Below are 13,553 nucleotides of genomic sequence, written 5' to 3'. Positions count from 1 at the left end.
TTTGTTGATGAATAGTAACTTATGTTACTACTGTGTTGATGATGAATAGTAACTTATGTTACTACTGTGTTGATGATGAATAGTAACTTATGTTACTACTGTGTTGATGATGAATAGTAACTTATGTTACTACTGTGTTGATGAATAGTAAGTTATGTTACTACTGTGTTGATGATGAATAGTAACTTATGTTACTACTGTCGTGATGATGAACAGTCACTTATGTTACTACTGTATTGATGAATAGAAACTTATGTTACTACTGTCGTGATGAATAGTAACTTATGTTACTACTGTCGTGATGATGAATAGTAACTTATGTTACTACTGTCGTGATGATGAATAGTAACTTATGTTACTACTGTGTTATGATGAATAGTAACTTATGTTACTACTGTGTTGATGAATAGTAACTTATGTTACTACTGTGTTGATGAATAGTAAATTATGTTACTACTGTGTTGATGATGAATAGTAACTTATGTTACTACTGTCGTGATGATGAATAGTAACTTATGTTACTACTGTATATCATCACGACAGTAGTAACATAAGTTACTATTCATCACAATAGTAACTTATGTTACTACTGTCGTGATGATGAACAGTAACTTATGTTACTACTGTGATGATGTAAGGGGCCCAAAACTGAACTTCAAATGTGACCTATACAATAAAATTATAACCTCTTTAGACTAGTATTCAATATTTCTGTAGATACAACCTAAAACTCCATTTGCCCTACCAATAAAAACAGTACACTGCTTGGATGGTTTAAGAGACTGATCAACTATTACACCAAGATCTCTCTCCTTCATAACACTATTAAGGTTATTCCCACCCAAATTATACTTATAATTCAAATTATGATAACCCACATGCATTATCTTGTATTTATTATAATTAAAACCCATTTGCCATTTATTTGCCCAACTCACTAAATGATTTAAATCCTTTTGTAAATCAGCAGCATACTCTTCAAAGCTAGCAACACCCAAGACCTTAACATCATCAGCAAATTTAAGTAGTTTATAGACCATTACTTCTTATAAAGTCATTGATGTAAATCAAAAAGAGCAAAGGTCCTAAGACTGAGCCCCACTTGTGACATTAATCCAGTCTGACTGAACTCCATTTGTAACAACCCTTTGCTTTCCTCCATCCTGTGACTTTTCTATCCAATTAGCTAACTTATCCCCCCCACACCTATAAACACATTTTTAGAAGCCCTTTCAAATGCTTTTTTGAAAATCCAGATACACCAAATCTACACCCTTACCCTCATCTACATAACCAGTAGCCTTTTCAAAAAAAATGCCAAAAGATTTGCAAGGCAAGATTTTTTCTTAGTGAAGCCATGTTGATTATCCAATAAAATTTTAAACTTTGTTAGATGAATTTGCAAAGCATCTTTTATCAGACTTTCCAAAACTTTTCCCACAACTGATGCAAGACTAATAGATCAATAACTTTATTACCTCCTTGACAAAAAAAAAGGAGTAACTTTAGCCAACTTCCAATCCTTTTGGCACCTGTTTACTATTCAAGAACTTGCAAAATATGGTATCAAGTGGCTCACATATCTAATCCTTAACCTCCTTCAAAACCTTTGGGTAGATATTATCTTATTTAAATAACCAAGTATATCCATAAAACACGAAGAGACAATAAACTAGTCTTGAGATTGTATTTGTTTAATAAAACATTGTATTTAACTTGTTTTGTTATTTACAAACAAGTTGAATTATAGCTACGCCTAAAGTACCGTCACACATTCCAAATCTAAGCCTAATGTAACGTTGTCTTCTATTTCTAAGTTGTAGTACAGGTTACCCCCCCCCCCAAGCTCTAATTTAAAGCTTTAACTCTACTATTTTTATTTACCAATCTTCTTAATTCTAATTATCCTTTTGTTTAAATAATCCAAATTGCTACAAATGATAATATTGATATTAAATAATATTCAAAATGGTACAAAAGCTTACCTATTTAACGTCTTCTCTCTCTCTCTCCTGTAGCGCCCTCTTGACGCATACTTGATGCGCGTCTTAAAAAATGATAAATAATTGAAAAACGTCATAAAAATTATACTTGTTTGTTTGTAGTTAAGCGCAAAGCTACACAATGGGCTATCTTTGCTCTGCCCACCACGGGTATCGAAACCCGGTTTCTAGCGTTGTAAGCCCACATATTTACCGTTGTGCCACTGGGAGCCAAATATTATACGTAATTGATAAATATAATTGATAATTTTTGTTAAGCACAAAGTGCAAAGCGGGATATCTGTGCTATATCTACTGGAGGGATTAAAACCCGAAGTTTAGGTCAGCCACCAGGGGGCGACTCTTGAGTGTATCTATTAATAGTTATTTATGGACGACATATATACCTCCATATACATTCATATCTTGTGTATAATCTTACTTTACCTTTAAGTTACTATTCATCATCACGACAGTAGTAACATAAGTTACTATTTATCATCACGACAGTAGTAACATAAGTTACTATTCATCAACACAGTAGTAACATAACTTACTATTCATCATCACGACAGTAGTAACATAAGTTACTATTCATCATCACGACAGTAGTAACATAAGTTACTATTCATCATCACGACGGTAGTAACATAAGTTACTATTTATCTTTAGAAAGGACATTGAGTTGTTGGAAAGGGTTTGAGAGGAGGGTTACCAGAAAGGCGCCTGGGGAGGATGGGTTGCCATACAAGGAGAGGATGGGATCTCTGAAATTGTTTTCTCTTGAAAAGAGAAGAGTTATAAGGGATCTGATTGAGGTGTTTAAGATTGTAAAGGGAATTCATTGCATCATCTTTTTTCATACTTAACAGTGAGAATAATAAGACTAGGGGACACAAGTATAAATGTTGGCAAGGTAGGAGTCATCTTCAGCTAAGACGGTTTGATTTTTCTAACAGGGTGGTTGGCCTTTGGATGTTGTAGAGACAGTAAATTTGAGTGGGTTTAAGAGAAAGTTTGATAACTATATGAATTCCTATTAACTTATTGTAGAATATCCTGCTTGCGAAATGAAGTTTTGGCATCAACATTTTTTCATACATGTTCTCCCGTCATTTCAAAAGTGAATGTTGAGCTTTGACTGCGTGCACAGCTTTTCAAACGCAACACAGGAAGCGGCCGTCGTAAATGGATATAAGATAAGGACTGGTTTTGAGATTTTTTTTATTTTTCAGTAGTTTAATTTTAGATGGGCCAATAGGTCCTTTGTTGTCCCTAAACATTATGTTATGTTAAGAAGTGTATATATAAATAATCATTTAGCTTAAAGGAGCTGCAGTGGATGTTACATTCACTTTCAGTTTGGTAACAAAACGTATTAAATCAACAAATTTCGGGATTTAAATTTTCTTTCCTCATTACTGTTTAGCATAAGGCTTTGGACAGTGTTTCATTCAATTGAACTTGTCCAGACTTTCTGTTCGGTTTCTGCAGAACGCTGGAAAACAGCGTGATGGGAAGGAAATGTTGACGCTGGTTTGAAAGCGAAATGTCAATGCAGAGATCTATAGTCAGTAACTGAAACGTTTAAATCAAGCCATTTATCAGAAACGCTCGTCAATCAGAAAGGTGTTCTTCTTCTCCACGACAATGCACGTCCACAAGTGGCACGTTTGACGCAACACAAGATTATGGAGTTGGGTTGGGAAGTTCTCCCCACCCACCATATTGTCCAGATATGGCACCATCAGATTACCATCTTTTCCGTTCGCTGAAACACCATCTTAATAGGAAAACGTATACAAATATTGGATGTGTTAAAGAGGACATCGACATGTTCTTTGCTTCAAAGCCAAGTGATTTCTTTAATCAAGGCATTAACAACCTGATTGTAATATGGAGAAGCATCATCGATAAGAATGGAGACTATTTCATTGTTTTGATATACAGCACTACCATGTGTGTCACACTTGTATAACTTTCTGTGGTGGGCCGCGGTGCAGTGGGCCGTGTTACTAAAAAGGTTGAAAAACGTTGCTCTTAGAAACTTTTCAGTTATGAATTATATTATAAACGCCATTATAAAAAGTAAAGTTCAACAATGACAGATTTAGTGACATTTGTGCTTTCGTTATTTTTGCTTAAAAAAAAACAAAAACACATTGAATATACAGAATTGCCAGAACCTTCTTTTCGTAATACTAAATATAATTTAACAGTTACTTATAAATGTACGCCACACAAGCACACACACACACACACACACACACAGAGAAGGTTGAATAAACTACATGAAAATGAGTTTAAATATGAAAATAAGTAATTCGCGCGACAACCATAACGGATGTAAAGTCGCAACAGGTATCTGGACGGAGCACCTATGGACTGATATACAATCGGACTGCTGAAACGGGTGCTGGAAAAACCCCCGTCCTAGTACCCAAGATGGTTATGGAAAGCAAGCAGGGAGGAGTAGTGTGCTTTGAACATGACAGTCGAATGACAGACCTTTTGCAATGGAACTTATACAACAGGTTTATTGACAAGTTGCACAGTCATCAGATAGAGCATGATCGGACGAGGAGACTCTCCCAAATCCTTGTAATATAACGTACTTATGTGCACAGAATTTATTCTAGAATCTTCTCATCACAAATCAGCCGAAGTAATATTATATTTTAGTAAAACCTTTAGCTACAACAGGTCTAGTAAGTGATTATATCAACGACTACGATTTAAAAACTCGTCTAAGGAATTGCATAATTATCATTTTAAGTCACACCTGGCGGTGAAACAGTTAAAGATAGGTTAATCGGGAGATAAACAACAAATACTTCAAGTCGATATTTTCAAAGCGACATATCTAAGCCTTAGTGTGTTACGTTAAACGTCAACTTGTGATACGTTTGAAAGATTGTTCATTCCAACGAGTCTGTTTGTAATTAAGCGCAAAGCTTCATAATGGGCTATCCGTGTTGTGCCCCACCACCATTCCAAAGCGAGGAGAGTGGAATAGAGAGCTCCAAAAGAATGCAATTCCAAAGTAATTAGATTGAAAATAAAAGTTCCGAGAACGTCATTCCAAAGCGATTATATTGCAACAGTGTTGTAAAACAATGTTATTCCAAATTCATTGGATTGTAACAAAGACTCTTTCTCTACATGTTCGTTTTTTTTTTTCATTTCTGGGTTTTGCAAAATCCCCATTTATTCGTCCTATTTACATTTCCTGACTGAACAAATTGACAGAAATTCTGCACGCTTTTGCTGTCTACGATCAAGAAGGTACACACCCACTAGAGTCCAGTCTAAGTTGTGTCAGGAAACGATGTACTTCGGTGTTTAATCTGGCAAATAAGGAGCACGTGGACGATTCTTCTGACGTTGACACATTAAGAGCTAGGTCAGGACTTGGGCGTGTAAGCGGTTTTCTGCAGCATTAGAAAACCCTTCATTTCACTTGTCATGTAATAAAATATTAAACGTTGAGCTGGAACGAAAATCCGCTAATGAAAGACAGCCGTCAGAAAAACCCAAGTTATCATTAATTTTTCGTTGTTCCAGAGAAAATTTAATGTTATTCATAAATAATTAATACTCACGTGGCCAGGAAAGTGACAAGTTTGTGTAAGTAATTTATATGGTCTATTCTAGCCTGGATGGAAATATAATTAACAATTGATCAGTATTTGAAGTTTACTGGATATTCAGAGAGTACTTAAACTTTTACACACATATATATATAAATCTGTTGTTCTCCTGTGGGCTTAGCAATAAGTCAATGGGCTTATAACGCTCAAAATTGGGTTTCGATACCCGCAGTGGGAAAAAAAAGCACGGACATCCATTGTAGAGCTTTGTGCTTAACAACAAATAAAAAAACAAACAGAAGTAAGTTCATGGATTTACAATGCTAAAATCCGGGGTTCGTTTCCCGGCGGTGGACAGAGTGTAAATAGTTGTGTAGCTTTGCACTAAGAAAATTACAGTGGTAAATTTATCTAAACATTCTGTGCTGCCGAAGGATCTGTTTATTTCCTTCGCTAAAATGTGATTTTGAGAATTGAGAAATTAGTGCAAGTTGCGAGATATCTGAGCAAAGTGTTTGTCCACAGTTACCCTTGGTTTGTGACTAATAAACCAGAAGTGCTCTGGTCTAAGACAGCTCGTATTTCTTTGGTACATTTAGAGCCTGCTCGACACAAAGCCAGCGTCAACATTTCCTTCCCATCACGCTGTTTTCCAAGTGCTCTGGTCTAAGACAGCTCGTATTTCTTTGGTACATTTAGAGCCTGCTCGACACAAAAGGAGTAATTCATTTCGAACTCCTCAATCCCCGACCCCAAAACCTGGACTCCATCTGCAGAAAGTGATGCTTTGCATTTGGTGGGACATCAAAAGTGATTTTTGTCTAGGACTGAGCCATTGTTTTTGGCGTTCAATATTCACATAGAGAATTCATTTTTCATCATCGATGACAATTCTGTCCAAAAATGGTTCACACGCACTATGGGTCAGAAGAGATGAAGCAATGTTCATACATTGTAAACGATGATCATCACAGAGTTCATGAGTCACCCAAACACCTTCTTTATGGAGTTTTCCCATATTCCTTAGATATTTACTTATTGATTCATGAGACACATGCAATTTCAGGGCCATTTCACAAGGCCATTCAACAAGCATCTTCAGAGCATCAATATCAATTCCAACATGTCGGCCCCTGCCATCACGGTTTTTAAGACTAAAGTCACCTGAATGAAATTTTCTGAACCATCGTTGACACTTACGAACGTTCAAACATTTCCATATACTTCTTTCATATTCTTTGTGGCTACAGAGGTATTGTTTCCCTTCTTGTATTCAAACAGCATTACATGCCGAACGTGTCTCGTCATGTGCCATCACTATAAGGGATTAGAGTATACTAAACTTTACACATTACATAGGCTATACTAATGTGACGTTTAGGCGGTTTGTTTAACTATTATACATGATTTACATTTTTGGGGGGATGGTTAATGAAACTGTTTCAAAACGTGAAATTAATTTCTTGCCGACCTAATACATTTTGACATTTCTAAAGTAGTGTGATGTACCACTGAAAACTGACTGCTTTTGAAAGGGGTATTTAACATTCTCTTCCCTGTAGTATACACATATTTAGAGCAAAAAATGTATTCAGATATCCCTTCTATTTAACAACATTGGGAAAGTAATAATACAGATCCTTAGGACACTCGGACAATCCAGAAAGAGACCTACAAGAAATTCTAACTCACCTGTGGTATACAAACTTAGAAAGATGTTAGAACAGGTAAGAATCCTCAAACCCAAAGGTCATAGCAAAAGCTGTTAATGTTCCACAAACAACACTTAACTCCCTCACTATGGGTAGGTCAAAGTGCATGTCATGACCTTTTACAGAGTTGCATTCAAAATGTAATTAAGCTACTTTATTATCAATATAGATGAATAAACTTGGCATCAAAATATAGTTAATAAATCAAAATTTAATATTACATATGAATTATGTTCTTAATTTTATAAGGAAATATTTTAAAAAATCCTCAATCTCCCCTAGTATGAGATTCCTGACATTTGTTATCTAGGTCTTCCCTCTTCTAAGGCAAAGTCTACTTTTTATAGCCTTCAATCTTATTTATTTAGTAGAAAATCAGACCCACTTGCCATGCCCACCTGAAACATCATCTCTTTCACAAATTGGCAATAATTCTTTATGTTTTATGCTACATCATTTATAACCAACTGAAAGGCAGAGTTTTAATTTATCAAATGATGTATAATGCTACATTGTTTTCAATACAGAATATTGTCAATTTTATCTTAAATTTGAAATTTATCGCAAGATGTTCAGATCAAGCAGGAAAAGGAATTGATTCCATCCTTTTTGTCCTGGTTAGAAAGCCAGTTAAATTTTAATTGTTATAGGATATTGTGTGCACATTATTATTCTGTGTTCTTAGTTAAGTGAATAAAAGCTATTTAGTATACTAGTAAACTATTAAAAATCATTATTAAAAATTTGGCTTAAATTTCATTGGCAACCGATAGTAAAAAACAAGTCAAAGGTAAGTACTATACTCCTTCTTTTTCATGCATATCTTTTATTTAAGGTTATAAAGGTTACTAAAATGTATAAATTAGAAATTTATTAGGTTATATTAGGTAAGATCATGAAAAAGAATAGTAATTCTAAAAATTATTCACAAGGTATGTCCTTGAGCAGCTTGTGCATTACATTATTCAATACGGTAATGTGAGCAACATGTTCACCAAGCGAGTTAAAACTTGTATGGTAAGATTATTAGATGGACAAAGTTCAAAGGGCAATAAGATGATAAAATTAAGCATAAAGTTTGTTTGCTTTTTGGAATTAAGCACAGAGCTACACAATGGGCTATCTGTGCTCAGCCCACCATGGGTATCGAAACCCGGTTTTTAGTGTTGTAAGTCCGCAGTCATATCACTATGCCACTGGTGGGCTAAGTATAGAGAGATGTAGATTGTTACAAGCCTTAAGCTATATAGGATAAACAATTGTAATTTTCTGTTATAATTTGCAGTAATTTCAAATACAAAAAAAACTGTAATTCACATATATTTCATATTTTTTTATGGTGGTTACAAGGTTGATCAAATTGACAGAATGCATATAGAATTTGGGTAGAGAAAATAACAGATAAAATATAAAGCCTTACTGAAAAAAAAAATGTTTAATATGTATTTAGGAGGTATTAGAAGAAATGAAAATGAAACTTGAAAATTTACAAACAAAGAAAAGTATTTCTAATCTGAACATTAAAATAATTTTTCACTTGAAACAGTCAATACTCTGATTCTACATATTCATGAGCAAATCTTTAGTAAAAATACTAAATTAAAGAAATTGATTTTTCATGTACAAAAGACTTGTAAGCACTTACTGAAAGCTTGCCAAAAGTTTGTGAAGATACACAAAATATATTAAAAGTTATAGTATGGAAACTATGATGGTTACATGGTTGGTCACATTGACTGACCCCATATGGAAAGTTAAGAATGATTTCCACCTGGAAAAATAGCACAAGTCATGTGTAAACAAGTTACTAGAGAATGAAACAGGTATTCATGCTTTTCCATAAGAAGACCTATCAATCTAGTCATTTATGGATTTCTATGTTATTGGATTGTTGAAATGAGCATTGGAAAATCATCAAAAGTGTACACTAGATGAAATATGAAAGCTTCTGAGAAGATGGGATTTGCTTTGAATAAAAGAACTTTATTACAGAGCCTTTTCAGATGGAAATATGCTGCACTGCTATTTTGAAGATGTATGGTCATCAGACATGGCAATGATTATCAGGTAAAGCTCTAATATTGTTTTAATATAATGCACTCAAATTCTGTAATACAGTTTTTTTTATAAATGGTTTAACTAACTATCAATTGCATTACACATCTGTTTTAATATAATGCACTCAACCTCTGTAATACAGTTTTTATAAATGGTTTAACTATCAATTGCATTACACGTCTGTTTCAGTATACTTCTGTTAGACACAAATTTTTTTAAGGGTAAAATTAAATAAGCCATATGAATAAGCTAATAAATTTTATAACTTACCAGACATATTAGCACCTGCCATAACTCCTGTAACGCCACTAAAGAAAACAGCAAACACTGCTGCAAAACTAGTGGTACTTTCAGTTGTATAATCAATGGTATAGTTACCTGTTGGGGGAAAAAAAAAATCCAAATTCACACTTATTGCTCCCATCTAAGTGATTATCAGTATTTACGAGATCTGACAACTTTAGCCATTTCTCAACATTTTGCAAGGTATAACTCATATTTCATAAACCAAAACCATTAGGTTTGTATAATAATTACAAAAAAATGTCTAATGCTTTAAAATGAAAGAAACAAATTTCTTATGTAGCCTTTGAACTAAGCATTGTTTTATTTATCTGTTAAACAAAAATAAAAAATTTTCAGTAACCGATACTAAACATCCAGTTAACTTCAAATAAAATCTTCTTTACTGATCATTTCATTAAAATATTTTGATAATTATTTTGGAATAGAAATTTATGAATAAAAAAACAACAAAAACGATCCAAATTTCAATTTCATTTTAACATTTGATCAATATAACTTACTTGAAACTCCCAACAGGCTATTACGTGTTCAACTAACATTGCAGCACTGTAGAAGTATTTACTTTTCATATTTTTCTTGTGAACACTAAAGGTCCAAACATTAACAATATAATACTTTGAAAATACATGCTAACATATATATATATATATATTTGCTAGTGATACTTATGTGTTACAGTTTTAAAGAGGATAATTAAAATATCTTTTTAGAGTAACAAAGAAAATAAATTCCATTTATTCATTTTACTTACTCCAAATATTATTTGTAAAGGTTTCCCAGCTAAAGCCAGTGTAGTAGGCTTCAGATATGTTCAAGCTATGCATGTACTCATTTTCTTTTGGTAGAGGAAAACTTCCAGGTTTGACTGCCAAAAAACTGATTATCACAGATGCAGCACTGATGAGGACAATGATGAAGATGACCAGAGATGTCCTAGCAAACATAGAAGCTCCAACCAAGCATACTACAAGATTGAAGATATTCAACACAGTACCATATAGGAAGTTCCACCAGTAGCCAACATACAATATGGACGCTATGCTTCCTAAAGTGGTACATCAAATTATTAGTTATCATCATAAAGGTGATATTCTTTGTGCATATTTCATGCTGGTATCTCCTCATTAAAGCCACAGTTAACAAAAAAATTTTGAAGATTACAAATACTTTGTTAATAAGCAAATAAGGGTTTCAGTAGTTATAATGTGCTTTCCTGTGGGATACCACACAATCCTTTAAATCTCTGTTTGTGGGCTCTGTTGTTTTGACTCACCTTGTAGCCACCAAGTAATCAAAAAATATACATAACTTTGAATGTAGTTTGTGTATCTCCACAAGCTTTTAGTATTACTAGCTTAATGTAAACAAAAAAATCAGATTTTTTAATAATAACTTGTCTCTGAATTTATGAAGCCTTTACTAAGTCAGTATGAGTATTTTTCTAAAATTTTGTTTACAACTTCAATGTTTTGTTGAGTTCAGAGAATACTTTTAACAAGTGCATAAACAGGAATGCCTAATTAAAACCTTTGAAGGTTGCATGAATACTCAAAGTATCAACTTTGGCAGAAATGTTTTTTTATGATTTATAAAAGAACTTTTAGAAAGAATATATCTTGGTGGTCAAATATTAAATTTTGTATGGTTAAATAAGAATTCAAACTGAGTGATATACCAAACTATACATTATTTCAAATTCTGACACATTCCAAAAGTATTACTTATAATGTCAATAATCATCTCCAAGATATCTCTATATATACACTGTAGTAGATTTGGTATGTGTAGACTGTGTTTGGGCACATTATGATAGTACAACAGTTAATTAAATGATATGCACACACAAGAATATTTAATGTGGAAGACATACTACATTTTTCAACAATACTTTAGTCTCTCTCTTCTACATAAAACTAAACATATATATATATCTATACAAAGTATGAAGATAGTAACACGTGTATTTTGATTGTTGAATTTTACACAAAGCTACTGAAGGGCTACCTGTAGTAGCCATTTTTAGCTTTGTAGTAATAGACCAGATAGAAGGAAGGCAGCTAGTCCACACCACCCTTTTTCAATGCTTGGTCTACTCTTAACCAACAAATAGTAAGATTGACCATCCCATTATGACACCACCAGGTTTGAAAGGGGAAACATGTTCTGAAACTGTTTATTATCCCACAACACATAGATTGTGAGTTGAGCACCCTAACCACCACATTTTACATGTGGGAATACAAGGTTTATAATTAAGGAAACTGTTAAGGCTGGCCAAGCATGGGAGAGAAATACTAAGTCTGATGTCATTACCAGAAGCACTATGATGGTTTAGGGCTAAATCATCTGCTTTTATAATATCAATAATTTCTACATAACCATGTTCTTTATTTTTTGGATTGACATAGGAAAGAAAGATTATACCGAAGTATCTTATGACCAGATTCAAATTGATGACATGTTGACAAAGATTTTTCAAACTCTCCACTATGCATGTGACCTTGATGTTCTTTGTGTCTGATTTGCAAAGAACATGAGGCTTGTCCAATATTTTTTTTTTTATCCCTTTCACATGAAATACCATATACACCTGATTTTTGTTCTTTCTTCAGTACTTGTTTCAATTTAGGTAAAAAAGAAGTTTAGCTTATGCGAAGGTTTAATGAAATTTTTAAGATCAGTTTTTAATTTACCAAATTAATGGGTTATTACAATGGAACTTCAAACACAATGGGGAATGAAAGGAGTTTGTAATATATTTTGTTACTAAAAATGGAAAGCCTGGAATTGGTGTCAAACTCTTCATGGTCTTGAATCTTTATACGAGCTAAAAACCACTAGATCACTAGTGCTACATCCTTTAAGTAATTCAGCTTGTATATCCATTTTTGAAAGTACAATAATGAATTGCTTGGATTAGTATGGTAAAGTAGATGGAAAAGATTTGTGAGATGTTATGATTTGATCTTATGTATAGTGGCATAGAAACAGCATAGGCTTTTCTGTACAGAATGTTGATAATTTTATCATTCACTACTTTTACAAAGATACCAAAAAAAGTGAAGACAACTTTCAGGTACTACTTCATGATTGAAAACTATGACATTGAGCCTCATGTTATTTAAAAAATTAACAAAATTTGATAGACTTTCCCTTCAACGTTGTCACACACTGAAGATATAATTTATGTATTGTAACTAGATTTCATGTTTATTAACATACTTCCAAAAGTTCTTATTTGAAGTTGAACATGCAGAGGTCACTATGTGCAGGTGAAAAGCAAGATCCTATAGCTAAGGCAATGTTTATGAAACTGACTACCATATGTAAAATAAGTATTATTTACAGAATTCTGTGAAGTTAATTAGGTGAGATATATCATTAAAATTGTGTAACTTACAGTTTCTTTGCATCCAGTTCTGTTTATTAAATATTTTCACCTTACTGTAAAGTGACTTTTACTAACAATTTCAAGCTAGACAAATTAAAGAACTATTATTTACGTCAAACTGGAATTACCGAGAGAAATTATTAGGAGGTGCTTCTGACAGTCTCCAGTGCTAACTATCCATTCCAACAAGTTGATTTAAATATCAAGTTGTCAAGAAATTAATTTCGCATTTTGGAACACTTTAATTAACCAACCCCAAAAAATGTACATCACATATAATAGTTAAACGAACCACGTCACGTCAGTGTAACCTATACAATATGTAAAGTTTAGTATACTCTTTTCTCTTATAGTGATGGCACACGATGAGACACACATTCTGCTTGTAATGCTGTTTGAACACAAGAAGGGAAACAACGCCTCTGTAGCCACAACAAATACCAAAGAAGTTTATGGAAATGTTTTGAATGTTCGTAAGTGTCAACGATGGTTCAGCAAATTTTGTTCAGGTGAC

The 13,553-nt window shown here is 33.4% G+C and overlaps 1 protein-coding gene across 3 annotated transcripts in view; it reads right to left on the bottom strand.

Moving 5' to 3' along the window:
• The window catches only part of LOC106465274 (solute carrier family 12 member 9-like), a 154,394-nt gene that overhangs the window by 62,571 nt on the left and 78,270 nt on the right, over positions 1 to 13,553 (bottom strand). For all 3 annotated transcript variants that reach the window (XM_022393133.1, XM_022393132.1, XM_022393134.1), the window contains exons 5-6: positions 10,400 to 10,693; positions 9,613 to 9,720 (exon numbers count right to left, since the gene is read on the bottom strand). In XM_022393133.1, coding sequence (XP_022248841.1) covers positions 9,613 to 9,720; positions 10,400 to 10,693 — 402 coding nt within the window. The remainder of the gene's footprint in view (positions 1 to 9,612; positions 9,721 to 10,399; positions 10,694 to 13,553) is intronic.

This window comes from Limulus polyphemus, unplaced genomic scaffold (genome assembly GCF_000517525.1).
Source record: "Limulus polyphemus unplaced genomic scaffold, Limulus_polyphemus-2.1.2 Scaffold1891, whole genome shotgun sequence".
Classification (NCBI taxonomy): domain Eukaryota; kingdom Metazoa; phylum Arthropoda; class Merostomata; order Xiphosura; family Limulidae; genus Limulus; species Limulus polyphemus.
The sequence above is the reverse complement of the archived record's forward strand: the minus strand, read 5'-3'. Positions and strand labels throughout refer to the sequence as shown.